The sequence below is a fragment of the Ranitomeya imitator genome, chromosome 4 (assembly GCF_032444005.1).
Source record: "Ranitomeya imitator isolate aRanImi1 chromosome 4, aRanImi1.pri, whole genome shotgun sequence".
NCBI classification, from domain to species: domain Eukaryota; kingdom Metazoa; phylum Chordata; class Amphibia; order Anura; family Dendrobatidae; genus Ranitomeya; species Ranitomeya imitator.
The window spans coordinates 445,098,118-445,113,340 of record NC_091285.1 but is presented as its reverse complement, the minus strand read 5'-3'; the positions used below and the strand labels follow the sequence as shown (position 1 = coordinate 445,113,340).

The following is a 15,223-nucleotide window of genomic DNA, read 5'->3' as shown; positions in this document are numbered from 1 at the left end:
CAGTAGCGTGTGCTGTAAATGTTGGCATCTGCGGAATGTGACCGCCCCCTCTTTATTGCCACAGACTCTACAACATCTGGAAGTGCTCTGTTTGTTTCTTTTGTCTGAGTCTGACCATCCCCATGCAGAATAATTAGGATACATAGGACTTCTGTGTAGATGGGTCATTGCCGGTCTGCTGGGGGAGGAATAGATTTGATTTGCATTATGTGCCATAGAGCCTCTGTCTCATGTCACCCGATTCTTTAGCAATCATCTCCTCTAAATCAGATATTTGGTAAAAGTACCTAAACATATAAATGTATTTAGTGTTTGGAGTTATGTTTTATTAATTTACACTATAGATACGTAGGGGCCAAGACCATGATTCCAGCAATGTGTCAATTATTGGGTGCTGCAGTTTTGATAACCAGTGATTGTATCTGTCGCAGATCTGGCAGTTCTCTGAATGCAGAGCTCTGTATAACCCCGCCCACACCACTGATTGGCAGCTTTCTACCTATACGCAGTGTACAATCAGTACTGTGGGCAGGGTTATATATACCCCAGAAATATGCAGGACTACATGGTATCAGGTTTACTAGTCCTGTAGTGATAATGTTCTGCTGATAAAGCAGTGATGTTATCAAAACTACAGCAAGCAGCCTAGTAAGTGACACATCACTAGAATCAGGATCTTTGTGCCCACATCATGCTGCTGTCAGATTACATAGCAAAAACCTGTTTACATGTTCTTTTTAAACGAGTGTCTTAACCTCAAGCTCATGGGCCCCAGTACAAAATCTTCAACAGGGCCTCTAACTATTACAGGTCTGTATAAATATTGGTCTTCTCAGGTCCCTTTGGCTCATATTTGTGGCCCCCTGTCGGCTCAGTTGCAACCCCAAAATCTATTTTAGGTATGGGCGGCCCTGGTTGGTAATGTATTTTGTTGTTCAAATCTGCAGCAACACCTTCAGACAAACGTCCCCTTCATCTTCATATACGTCCACATAGGTATGCAGTCAGCACCCTGGAGCACCCCACTTCCTGCATTCTGTATCTGGACATGACCATTGATGTGCCTTATAATTCACTATTGTAGACTGGTGGTACATAGATGTCAGAGCAGAACAAGTTACAACCCTTCAGCGCTGAAGAATAGTTTTCAGAATATTGTAAAAATAGGGGTCATTAAAAAAAAAAAAAGTGTCAAGCTTATAAGGGGTCAGGTGGAAGAATTTTTGATGACCCCCATTGGTGAGGCCACTCATAAAACAGTGCATCATTAATGCTTTCTATGTCAGTCTGCTCACTCATGATCATGCACCACTATTTGTTCGGTCCTTAACAATTCATGAGCAGGTGTATTTCACTGTAGAGAGCCTTCTTATATTTCACTAGGTAGAATAACGGCAATAAGGAGTGTGTGCGTTGTGGCCACAACTGACTGATATAATTGATACTAATGGCATTGCGTACATATGCAATGGTGAAGTGGACACCAGCATACAGCCTTGTTTAATCTTCTAGCCCTTTAAAATAATTTAACTAGGGGCTCATCACAGTCCAGTTTTTTTTATCTGTCAAAACAGACACTTTTTCGCCTCCTATTTTTATTTTACTGTTGGCAGACAATTATAGCGCTGTTTTGGCCTATATTTCCAAATATAATATGACTTTAGGAAATTCCTACTTTTATACTGTGCTGCAGGCTTCCAGAGCATTTTCTGGAGATTACTATATTAAAATATTGAATATGCACTAACTTGACAATCAAAAGGATTAACTATAAGGCGCTAATGTTTATATGGTCAAATATAAGGATGTATCGACTATGAAGGTTTCATTCCATTCCATGTCTGCAAGCAAAGATTTTCTGAATGCTAAAGGAAATGATACAAAGTGCAGTATAATAGAAAGCTGCAGCATTATTCATCCCTGTGACTGAGCCTCGGAGGATTATTCTCATTTTAAAAGATTGGTATAATTGAAAAATGCCTGTAAAAGTAAGCAATTTTCCAATTTTCTTCTTATTAAAATTATGCAGCATTCTCCTATTTACAATACAGGAAAGATGTATATCTTCGTACCGTGTTAGCCAGTAGATAGAAAAATATTTACAATTACATTTTTTGATTTTCAGCTCCTTTCTTCGCTTACCAGCCACCGCTGCAGTCAACCAGTAGTAGCCAAAATGCGCAGTGTTAACACTCTCTTCCCAGTAGAGCATCGCTATAGAGCAGTCCAGAACGCAGGCAAGCACTGTTAGCGCCCGATGTTGGCCAGCCTCGGTGCCCCTGCACTTTTTCAATGCTGTACACGTAAAGAGCCTTCATTTAGCAGCATCGGGAGCTCGCAGTACAGGCTAGTGGCTACATGATGCCTCTGATCCAAACGATCAGTCAAGCAGGAGGAAGGGGAACAGTGCGCTCCTGCCAAAACTGATGTGAATAGTCATTTAGCTACAGTTATTTTCTTCGACATGTTACATAATCCCTTATGAGAAACAACATGACTTTTTCCTTAAACGGAACCTGTCACCTCTGGAAAAAAAAAACTATTTACGTGCAGATATAGGGTTAATGTTACAATTCTTCCCAGACACCTTACTGAAAGTGCAACTACCAGGAATAAATTTATTATGTTTACTTATATAGCACCATCATATTCTGCATCATCACTGCCCCCATTGAAGCTCAAACTCTTATGTTCCCTATGCGTAGGTCTTCGGAGTGTGGGAGGAAAACCACGCAAACATAGTTGGAGAACATAAAGTTCTTGCAGATGTTGTCCTTAGTGGGATTTGAACCCAGGACCCCAGCGCTACAAGGCTGCAGTGCTAACAACTGTGCAAAATGAACTTATTTTCTCTCAGCAGCCCCAACATTTAGTCATGGGGCATGCACAGATTGGTTACAGTCATCAGTCATTATTAATAATGAGCGAATATACGCATTACTCGAGATTTCCCGAGCACGCTCAGGTGTCCTCCGAGTATTTTTTAGTGCTCGGAAATTTAGTTTTCATCAGCAGCTGAATGATTTACATCTGTTAGCCAGCATAAGTACATGTGGGGATTGCTAGGGAATCCCCACATGTAATCAAGCAGGCTAAGAGATGTAAATCATTAAAAAATTGCTTGCTAAAAATTAATTTTTGAGGAAAGAAAAATGATTTTTTATTTTCACGGCTCTGTGAAGCACTTGAGGGTTTAAAGTGCTCACCACACATCTAGATTAGTTCCATGGGAGGTCTAGTTTCAAAAATGGGGTCACTTGTGGGGGAGCTCCAATGCTTAGGCACACAGGGGCTCTCCAAACGCGACATGGTGTCCGCTAACGATTGGAGCTAATTTTTCATTCAAAAGTCAAATGGCGCTCCTTCCCTTCCGAGCCCTGCTGTGTGCCCAAACAGTGGTTTATTCCCACATGCGAGGTATCAGTGTACTCAGGAGAAATTGCCCAATAAATTTCAGGATCCATTTTATCCTGTTGCCCATGTGGAAATGAACAAATTGAGGCTAAAAGAAATTTTTTGTGAAAAAAAAAAAAAGTACTTTTTCATTTTTACGGATCAATTTGTGAAGCACCTGGGGTTTCAAAGTGCTCACTATGCATCTAGATAAGTTCCTTGGGGGGTCTAGTTTCTAAAATGGGGTCACTTGTGGGGGAGCTCCAGTGTTTAGGTACACAGGGGCTCTCCAAACGCGACATGGTGTCCGCTAACGAGTGGAGCTAATTTTTCATTCAAAAAGTCAAATGGCGCTCCTTCCCTTCCGAGCTCTGTCGTGTGCCGAAACAGTGGTTCCCCCCCACATATGGGGTATCGGCGTACTCAGGACAAATTGTACAATAACTTTTGGGGTCCAGTTTCTCCTTTTACCCTTGGGAAAATAAAAAAATTGGTGCTAAAAGATCATTTTTGTGACTATAAAAAGTTAAGTGTTCACTTTTTCCTTCCATGTTGCTTCTGCTGCTGTGAAGGGTTAATAAACTTCTTGAATGTGGTTTTGAGCTCCTTGAGGGGGTGCAATTTTTAGAATGGTGTCAGTTTGGGGTATTTTCAGCCATATAGACCCCTCAAACTGACTTCAAATGTGAGGTGGTCCCTAAAAAAAATGGTTTTGTAAATTTCGTTGGTCAAATTTAACCCTTATAACTTCCTAGCAAAAAAAAATTTTGTTTCCAAAATTGTGCTGATGTAAAGTAGGCATGTGGGTAATGTTATTTATTAACTATTTTGTGTCACATAACTCTCATTTAACAGAATAAAAATTCAAAATTTTAAAATTGCGAAATTTTCCAAGTTTTCTGCAAATTTCCATTTTTTTCACAAATAAACGCAAAAATTATCGACCTAAATTTACCACTAACATGAAGCCCAATATGTCACGAAAAAACAATCTCAGAACCGCTAGGATCCGTTGAAGCGTTCCTGAGTTATTACCTCATAAAGGGACACTGGTCAGAATTGCAAAAAACGGCCAGGTCATTAAGGTCAAAATAGGCTGGGTCATGAAGGGGTTAATCGGTGGCAGCGGCACTTTGACATCTTGCTCCGCAGCACATCTGTGCCGAGAGAGCTGTCACTCAAGTACTGGGACGGGTTTACAGCCATTGCTGAGAATATAGTGAGTGATGAATGTTGCCGCTCTGTTGCATGTCCCCAGGAATGACCATCGGCGTCGCCCGCTTCCACACAAATTTGGAGAATACTATGGTAATTTGTATTTATCCCCTCTACAGGCTGAAGTGTTGAATTAAGACTCCTGCATACAAGCATACTACAGCACCTATGGAGTTATACAGGCCCACACTTCCATATGCCGCCATCCTCTGTATTGCAGACAGGATCTCCATAGATTGCTGTGTATAATCTAGAACCCACGGATCTGTGACCTGTAATATAAAGGCATAGTTTCTTGTTCGTATTTTGTTTTATTGGTACATTATGTTTCAGTACATTTGACAAGTATAGCGTATCGATGGCATCACAAATATTTTTCTTTTTTTAATGAAATGGCGGAAAGTAAGCTGATGACAGTACTGTGATGTGTGTACAATACATACAAATAGCAGATAATGACAGGACATGAGATGAGAAATGCAGAGTCATCAGGAAGTACTGGAAGCCTGTGTACAAACATGTTTACTGCTAAATGGTAGGCCCTGAAAATGCATGATGGGGCGAATGCCTGAAATGTCAGTACTAGTGCAGACAGCAGCAGCCATGCCCGTCTTACCCGATAGTCCGTTCTTTTATCTTCCAACCTGCAATGGGAAATTTAAAGCTATCCCCATCTTCAGTATTTGGTCAGTATTTTACCTCAGTATTTGTAAGCCAAGATCAGGAGTAGAACAATCAGAGGAAAAGTATAATAGAAACTTGTCACCACTTCTGTATTTATCACCCACTCCTGATTTTGGCTTACAAATACTGAGATAAAATACTGACCAAATCCTGAAGGTGGGAACAAGGCCTAACACATGTTGTCTGCACTAGTTCTTATATTTGAGGCGTTGTATAATTTGGGTTTCCTTTATCATCTCTGTCTGTCTTGATAAATGAGGCCGCTTCACTTATATATTGATTTTCTTTTATAAGTGATGTTTTTGATTGTCTGAGGAGAATTTTGGACGTAGTCTTGTTACACCTAAGAGGGCAGACATATCACAGTGAGGTGCATCTGTTGAAGACAGTGTTTCCTCACGGTTAAATATGGTCATGTGTGGTGTAAAAATCACTATCTAAGCTGTAACATTTATCTTTGGTTTTCAGACCTATAAACCATTTTTCTCTCTTTTTTTGGTTATTAATATACTGTATTTAGGTAGTTGGTTTCATTGTATACTCATTGTATACTCTTAGGAGATCATGGTGAGCCTGTATATAGAATATCCACTGGCTGTGAAATTATGGATATATGGTGGACATGCACATTACATACATTGCTGATAAATATAAGTACCGTAATTGATTTTGCGTTCTTGGGTAAAGTAGGTGCTTGGCAGCAATGCACACCTCATGTAATACAGAGAGCAAAAAAGTTGATGTGGGGGGACCATTCACACCGATACAGTCCTAAAATGACTAATCTTGTATAGCCACCTCAAAATTGATGAGGTATACTATCTTAAAGTCCCCATAAATTATCAAATATGTGGGCCAAAAAAACTGTAATTTGTGAGGTGGAGAACAGTCATTCGTAAACGAAAAAAAAGCATCACAGATTTAATTATCCTTATTGAATTTTTACAACTGATGCCCAATTGGTCATTTGAACAATGACAGGTGTTCGTCAGTAGGCCACCGGTCAAGAGAAACAATTGCCAACTGCCGATCTTCGTTGTGGTTAAGCTAGTCTAGGCTGACTCTTCTCTGATGTGTGTGGTGGCCATTAGCAGTGATAAGTAATTTCACACTCTAGTTTCTAAGCATCTTTTGTTATCTGTGATATCAGTTTTCTCATGTTTATAGGACTCTGGATGGGAACACCATTCAGCCACTAGCAGACTCTGTTACAAATTTAGCACACTACTCTTCTTTCTCAGTCCACTTGTTGTACTTACAAGATGCTTTTATGGTTTGTTGAAATGTACCACTAGTTTTGATGTGTAAAGATAAGTAATTGCCTCATTCTTAGTTTATACATCAGTAAGATGGCAGGTCTGAACTTTAATGTTGATGGCCTGCCCTTATGATCTGTCATCAATATTTGGACCATCCCTTTTGTAATGATCAGAATGAGGGGCTGTGGTGCTCAAGAAAATCTATCATGGCTCTGTAATATTCTGCTGATCGGTAGGGACCATGAAGTCCCAGAAAACCCTTTTTAATGCATCAAAATGATGTTGGATATCTGAATTACTGTAATATTAGACAAATGTTTCTTTTCTCCATAGAATGTTTTATTTTAGGTCTTATTATTAAAAGCAGGAAAACCTTTTAGAATAATATCACCAAATACACTGAATTTAGGCGGAACAGACAACCATGTAATGTGCTTGGGGATGTCCTGGCTTTCCCTCTCGGTAGGTGTCAAAGGGATAGATGCATTGGGCTGATGGATATTTACATGCCTGATATTTATTTATTTTTATTTCTAAGGAGAGATTAGTAAGATTGTTGTGAACGATCTTAAGGGTATGTGCACACCTCAGGATTTCTTGCAGAAATTTTCCAGACAAAAACCGGACATTTCTGCCAGAAATCCGCATGCGGTTTTTTTTTGCGTTTTTTCATGCGTTTTTTGTGTGTTCTTTCCCAAATGCATAGAATAGCGGGAAAAGCGCAGAAAATCCGCAAAAGTAATGAACATGCTGCTTTTTTTTACCGCGATGTGTTTTTTTTGCGGAAAAAAACGCATCATGTGCACAAAACATGCAGAATGCATTCTAAATGATAGGATGCATAATGTATGCGTTTTTAATGAGTTTTTATAGCGTTTTTACCGCAAAAAAGGCAAAAAAACCTGAACGTGTGTACATAGCCTAAGAACGCTCATTCATGATAATCTCTCAATGTATATTCAACCTTATTTTCGTCTTCTGTGAATGCATACAGAGCGGTTGGGACATTAAAATTGTGCATATAATCTATCACGGTGATGACAGGGCTGCATGTTAAAGATTCTATTGAGAGAAACCTAATTGTGAAGAGTTAGTGGGTAAATATATATATATATATATATATATATATATATATATATATATATATATATATATATTTTTATAGTCTCAAAATATTGTTCAGACATCCGTGACTGGTTTTCCCTGTACAATTCCCTTTTTACCTGCTTTATTTCCTAAGAAAGTAGCTGCTGTATTTATGAGCAGTCACTTTCAAAATGTCAATGTCCAAACTCATCTTTTAAATTCAACTACATAGAGCTCAACGTTCACACAATCTACTGGCAGCTTATGCATTATGTTACGGTCGTATAGAGCAGACAAAATCCATTGCGACGTTGTGCCGGTATACAGCAGCTTTACCTGAGAAACTGCATACGGAGATAGTTTTGGCTGCATTGGCTCCCCATATCTTTACCTTATTCATGGAGCTAGATGTAATAAGGTGCTGATCAATTACTGCTGGAACCTGCAGCTGTTCGTCTATTTAGCCAGTCGGGCCGAACAACATTCCCTGATACAAAGTGAAGCTGACAGTAGGAAGGGAAAGCACTGGATGCATCTAGAAGACAATTGTGTCCAGCACAACCTGAAACAATGGTAGGCTGTCCTCTCTGCCCTGAAACAATAAGTCTTTCAATACTGTAAATCCCATGATTCCAACAGAGAAGAAAACCTGAACATTGCCACAAAAACAAGAAGAATGTGATGGAGGACACAAAGGAGGCAATTAGTAAAATTGTATAGACTAATAAAAGCTTCAAGATACTGAAAGGTTTTCTCCACAGCAACTTGATTTAAAAGGCCAATAAATATGCATATACTGTACTTTGGTTAGATTTGACTTCCTTTAACTTATTGTATGGAGGCATCAGTATATCTGTTATTGCTGTTTTACAAAATATCTAATGTTCCTCCATCATATTTTACATGTACCCGCGGGAAAATGCAATGCACATTTTCAGTTGTATAGATACCAAGTAACTGCACAAATCCGTTACGTGTTCAGGGTAGATTTCCAAGAAAATGTCCAGTAGGATGTGTCCCAGTTTTAAGATGAACGCCTTAATATCTTGCGTACCTAAAAGCAGGCTAACCTTGCACTGCTTTTGTAAGAAAAGTGCTGAGTACTTAAGTTTGTAATCCCATTCTCCATCCTGAGTGTTGTTGGGAGGAAATATCCCGCGTTTAGTGCCAACCCAGAGAAGCTTTCATTCTGTGTTCATACCCAATACTGGCTGCCAGGTTGTGCAGTAGCACCATTACCTCTATGATCTCCAACATCATGGAGAGGGAAACCCCTATCGGGCTCAGTTGGACGAAATGTTTGCTTTTCTGAAGCTCCATTTTCAGTCTTTGCTGCTGATGTTGCTGCTTTCTGCACATGATGTTTTCCCATCTTTTTCTTGCGTACAAAGTAAGCCAAAAGAAGAAGTCCAAGTAAGATCAAGAGTAATATAAAACAGATCGGAAGTACAATGCTATACATGTGGGCATTCATAAGACCAAGGAATGTACCCTCCAGGGCAGGATGAGGTGAACTGGATGCATTTATACTCCATGAACTATTTAAGATAAAGTCCTGAGTTGTGATGTCACTTAGGTATTTTGATGACATCGAATGGTCTGGTGATAAGGTATTAGGATGTGTAAAACTTGTTAAAACTGGAAAAGTTCTTGTAGATACCTCAGGTTTTGGTGTAGAATTTGTAGCTGCCACCATGTTTATGGTGACAACTTTATCAGATACTGTTGAAAGTGAGTCTGTAGTTGTTTCTAATTGTATTGTTGGCTCATTGGTCGTAGATTCTAAAAGAGTGGTTGGCTCCGTACTTGTAGTTTGTATGTGAGTTACATCAATCTCAGGTTTGCCTTCCACGGTCCTGGATGTTTGTGAACTTGTGGTGGTTGACAAGCTCTCGGGAGGACTAAGCAGAATTGTGCTGTCTACATCAGAAGAATTGTATGGTATGGTATTGAATCTTACAGTAACATTGGCAGGAGGCACACCACTGGCACTAACCAACAGACTAATGCGATCGTTTTGTATGTCTGGTCCATTCTGGTCATCTTCAGATAACTCCACACCAATAAGTCCTCTTTCTAGCTCTCCTTGTGTGAAGACATTAGTGCTTGTCTTGTCTCCTCTGCCTCCCTCATAAGGAAATCTTACCAACCTCCCTTTTCTTGGATGACGAAGTACTATAAACTGGGGTATACTCTTTGTATATGTACCGAGTTCATTTGCATCAATAACTTCAGGTCCTAGTTTAATTGTACATCCTCTAGGCCACTTTTGCCTATCTCCCATCTTCACAACTGCAGATACTTGTACTGTCACTTTTCCAATATATTCTTCATCCATATGGGAGATGGCAACAAATTCAAATTCATCTTGGGTGGAAAGGAAATTAGTAAATTCATAGGATACCTCATTGCTGTTTACCTGGTCCCATTGAAACAGAGACACAGGTACTTGGGCAACAACAAGATGGCCATAAGTTGGCTTTTTTGTTATCTTGTACTCATATGTATTTGCCTTTCTGTCAAGTGTTGGTGAGATATGTCCTAGTGTAATGTTAGACTTTCCAGATATCTGTTTGACTTCAAGAATAGCCTGGTGGATTGGGAGAACTTTTATGGGTAGATTTCCCAGAAAAGGAGTTTGCAGCCCATCTGTTATATTGAATCTGATTTCACCGGACTCTGCAGTTTGGTTAGCCAAAAGGATGAGGTTTGATTTAGTAAGGTCTTCCTGTGTGAATTGGAGGACTGGAGTAGATTGGTTTCCATTTGTGTCTATTGATACACCTAGAGGTAAATCCAGTATTGTATAACGTATGCTATCTGGAGAGGCAAGAGAGTGATCTATTGATAAGTGATTTTCAGTAAGTGAAATATTTGAACCTGCTGCTAAGTGTAACTTCAACTTTGGAGATATAACAGAAGGTATAATGGGTGCACTGGTTAAGGTTATATTAAAGTATTCTTTTATGGTTAACACATCGTTGGTTTCATGAAAAGAAGTAGATTTGGGGATTAATTGTGCCATAAAGTGAAAAATGTCAACAAGGCTCTCAGACTTGGTGTTGGTGTACACCAGACTTCTATTTTCCAGATGAGATTGTAAGAAATATGGATTTTCTGTGTTCAGATTGATGCCATTAACAGAGAGATGACCATGTGAAGGAAAACTGATGATAAAGAAAACAATATCATGAGTGAGTTTTGTGGAGCTTGAATTCGCCAGAAGGTTGGAAGCATCTAGGGAGTTTAGCGTTATCGGTGAAGAACCACCCTGCTGAATACTGAGACCTGTGTAGACACAAGAGGTAGCATTAAGTTAATATTGAATCAGTGCATTACTTATTTTCTAAAAATACACTGTTCTAGTTTGATTCCTCATTATCACAAAACAGTGCTGGTTAGTTTATTCTGATTTTCATCTTCTTGATTCTTATAGCAGAAAGCACATTCTTATTACAAAATATGCACATTTTGGCATGGTGCACTAATATTTTATAGTTAAACAATACTTGCTCAGAGTTTGTAAAGCAGGTGCAACTGTACATGTTTATTTGTAGTATGTCATGCAGACCTTGTGAACTACACCCAAGGCATGAACTGAACTTTGGACGTAGCCACAGATTAGTTGAATTTTAAGAATTTGTATAGATTAACTGGAGAGACCAGCAGACCTTGTATGATGACTGAATAACCTGTGCTTTATCGTGAACAGACAGTAGTCAACCTTATCAGTTTATAGGATATTTGCTCTTTACTCAGTTACACAGAGCACATTTCATTAGCGTTTCTGTGTTCCGAAAATTGTATTACCGTATATTTAATAAAGGTGAAAGCTGGGCTGGCTATACAAATTTAGTTGATAGCCATTCCTCCCAACTTCTTGCCCCGTGTATGTCTGGTTTCTTGTGTTCTCAATAAGGAGCAACTACCAAGCACCTCTAATACTGGTTTATCTATATAAAAAAAAATTGTTAGCTTAAATCCATCAGGGTAGTGTCAAGAGGCCCCCTTGGATAGTCATCCAGTCTTGCCTAACTCTTGGGCCTCAGCCGATATTAATGTAATGGCCAGACAAATAATGGAGATAAAATGATTATTAATGAATCTTACCTGTGTTCTTCCAGAGCCTTGTATGCAGCTGTGGACATAAACTCTGGAATGTCACTATCACATTTAATATAAATTGCTGGGAATTTGCACGTGGAGATAGCAGATGGAATGAAAAGAAATCTTGAGCACTCCAAAATGGGATAGGTGACTCCAGATGTTGATAAAACACTAAACCTAAATCTACCTGTAACGCAAATGAGATGTGTGTCAAGACTTAAGAAGTGATAAGGAACATACAAACAGGTGCAGCAGGATACTCTACTTACTAGTGATGAGCGAGTATACTCGTTGCTCGGGTGGTTTCCGAGTATTTGTGAGTGCTTGGAGATTTAGTTTTTGTTGACTCAGCTGCATGATTTATGGCTGCTAGCCAGCTTGAGACCACGTGGGGGTTGCCTGGTTGCTAGGGGATCCCCACATGTATTCAAGCTGTCTAGCAGCTGTAAATCATTCAGCTGTTGCAACGAAAACTAAATCTCTGAGCACTAACAAATACTCAGACCACCCGAGCAACAAGTATACTCGCTCATCACTACTACTTACCTCTTCTTGGGTAAAGTTGGTCAACACCTCGCTGCTACCCCCGTGTACAATTTTACCAATCTGTGGGGGGGTTTCTATATGATACATCAGTACAGGCTGGGAGCCCTTCTGCTCATTGGTCAATGCACTTAGATGTTGCTTGGTTATTTGTTGAAGGGAACCTGCCATAAAAAAAAGAAATATTCTAAATGTCAGAATAAAGGTTGCCTTACTGAGGAGTGACGAAATTGTTGGTTACTTACGTGGACAGACTATAAGATTTTGTAGTGATTCCATAATGATTGTGATTGGAGTTGCTCGAATTTGGAAAAACAATTGTTCTGATTCATTTTCTCCATCAGAAACTTTGAAGAAAAATCCCCCATCCAGCTCTCCTGAACAAAAGGATAATAAGAGACTTTAATTTAGTTGCTTAGTAGTTAATTCCAACCTTTCTTTTACTGGAAGAGCTTTTCCTATAGCTCCCTTAATCTTGAGTTTTTCTTACAACAATGATTGGTATGTATAAGTTGCTCTATAAGGAGATTGGACATCCTGAAAGGTTTCCTGGCTGACCTGGCATGTCCATACATTAATGGGCTTTTATACTCTGCAGCTGTTGATGCAGGAGAAATGGATCTTTACAATGGCTGAGGATCAAGGAAGCCAGATCAGCTAATTGCTCTACCCACTTAATTTTAAAAGGGACTTGTCTTTGTGAAAATGATAGAAAATATAATTTGGATAATTACAAAAATATCAAAACTGGAGTATTTTCAGAATTAGGGGAACATATCTAGGGCATTATGCAACTTTTGTGTGGTAGAAAAGTCATTGTATAACCAGTGTTTGCTTATCCCCACTCTTCATAATTGACAGTGTTGGCCCAATAAATTTGCTATAATTTTAAGCATAGTTTGGCCAAAATTATAAAGAAAATGTATGCCAGTTCATAGGAGGTGAAGATTTCATTTTCTTGTGATTGGACAGGCAGAGATTTGCCAAATTAAGAGACGCCTATAAATAAGTTTGGTTCAGTTTACTCCTATGCTCTGCTATTTAAGATTAGCATATTAAGTGTCAGAATTACTAAATTTCCCTCATAATCTACAGATTAAATGCTGCCAAAATATTACTACTGTTTTGGATGGTGGCATTATATTGCATATGTCTTCCTCTAATCAATGACTTATCCTTTGGCTTCATCCATTGACCATTTTACATCCCGAAGTTTATATTTTAACAGAACTGTAATGATTGGCATGGTACTACACTGGCATGTTCTGGCACAACTATCAGATTCATCCATAAATGTTTACTTATCTTTTTTTATGGATTTAAATGATATGTGGCAAGCACTGGCCTGCTTCTCATTATATTACTGGCCTATTACCCCAATTATATCTATCTATCCTAGCTTGCACTAATTTTAGAGGTATTTCCAGGAATATGTTTTTTTTTAATTCCCATAGGCATCTACTAAGAAAAAATAATAAAATCAACTATACTTCTCCTCTGCGGTCAACAAACACTAGAGACACCGGCAGATAACCTATTCCTCAAAAACCACTTTACCATTCATTCACCCGCGTGCCTATTTCTGGTGACTGAAAAGATGTAGACCAGATATGTCTATGAACTTTGATAGTTGAGGCAACTCACCTTTATGCGTGAATTGTACCATTCCCAGTTCCAAATCTTTTTGTGAAAAGCTAAAAACTTTATCAGGAAAGCCCCTCACAATTACATCTCCATTGGATGGAGGGATGAAAGAATATACAATGTCTTCAGGTGTGGAGTCGTCATCAATAGCGTGTAGGATGCCACTGGTGATAATAGTAGTGTCACCTTCCAGTATCTAGCATGCAAACAAGAAATGTTATATGCACAGTAAAATTACCATCAATATGTCAAGTTTTATCACTTAAAAATATCTAAGCTATAAAGGGCAAAATGTTGAGTCCTAATACTAAATATAGAGTGCCACACACCAAAATAACATGCAAAACCAAACTACAGAGAAAAAAGGTAGTTTGTGAAATGAGTATTAGAAAATACACTCACAAAACTAAGAAAAATAATGCCCCCAAATTATCAATTTTATTCCAAGGCACATATAGGACCATTTAAAAAAAGTAAAAGAGCAGAAGAAAGGGCTAAATATTACCAAGAGTCATCACCAGACCTGGGCAAAGTGTGGGCCTTGGGCCATATTCGGCCCTCTGGCTGTTCTGGTCTGGCCCACAGACCGAGACAGCCAAAGGGCTGAAACTGGCTCATGGGTCACACAGTGCTCTCCCCTGCCGCTCACTGTCACCACTCCGTACCCTCGGGAGACAGACAGCACTGAATGCATTGGTGGAGGACAATGCGGCTTGCTCCATCTTACACTAATCGGCGTTTTTGCCAGCAGACATGATGATGTCATTCTATCACATCAGCTGTGCACTGCAGAGAGTCAGTGTGTTGGAGAGCAGAGGCAGAGCGCCAGGGAAACAAGAGCAAGGTGAGTATGTATTGTTGTGGGGGTTTTTTTAATTTATTTTTTTATAGGAGTTGGCTCATGCTGTGTATAAGGAGCTAGTTGGGGCTCATACTGTATACAGGGAGCTATGTGGGTCTCATGCTGTTTAGAAGAGACTATGGGGGGCACATGCTGCATATAAGAGCCCATGTGGTTGCTCATGCTGTATGTAGAGGGGCTACATTGGGCACATGCTGTATATAGGGGGCTACGTGTGGCACAGGTTGTACAGAAGGGACTATGGGGTTCACATGCTGTATATAAGGGGCCATGGGGGGCACATGCTGTATATAAGAGGCTATGTGGGGGCTCATGATGAATATAGAGGGGCTACATGGGCACATGTTATATATGTAGGGGATCTATGTGGAGCACATGCTGCATATCAGAGGCTACATGGGTCACATGCTGCATACCGGAGGCCACGTGG

The 15,223-nt window shown here is 39.5% G+C and overlaps 1 protein-coding gene and 1 long non-coding RNA gene across 2 annotated transcripts in view; one reads left to right on the top strand and one right to left on the bottom strand.

Annotated features, from left to right (window-relative positions):
- Positions 1–15,223, top strand: part of LOC138676408 (uncharacterized) — a 94,993-nt gene that overhangs the window by 10,580 nt on the left and 69,190 nt on the right. The window lies entirely within an intron of this gene.
- CSPG4 (chondroitin sulfate proteoglycan 4) overlaps positions 4,900–15,223 on the bottom strand; it is an 87,051-nt gene continuing 76,727 nt past the window's right edge. The window contains exons 5-9 of the mRNA XM_069765667.1: positions 13,932–14,127; positions 12,533–12,664; positions 12,291–12,451; positions 11,748–11,931; positions 4,900–10,925 (exon numbers count right to left, since the gene is read on the bottom strand). Of these exons, the coding sequence (XP_069621768.1) occupies positions 8,833–10,925; positions 11,748–11,931; positions 12,291–12,451; positions 12,533–12,664; positions 13,932–14,127 (2,766 nt within the window). The 3' untranslated portion in view covers positions 4,900–8,832. The remainder of the gene's footprint in view (positions 10,926–11,747; positions 11,932–12,290; positions 12,452–12,532; positions 12,665–13,931; positions 14,128–15,223) is intronic.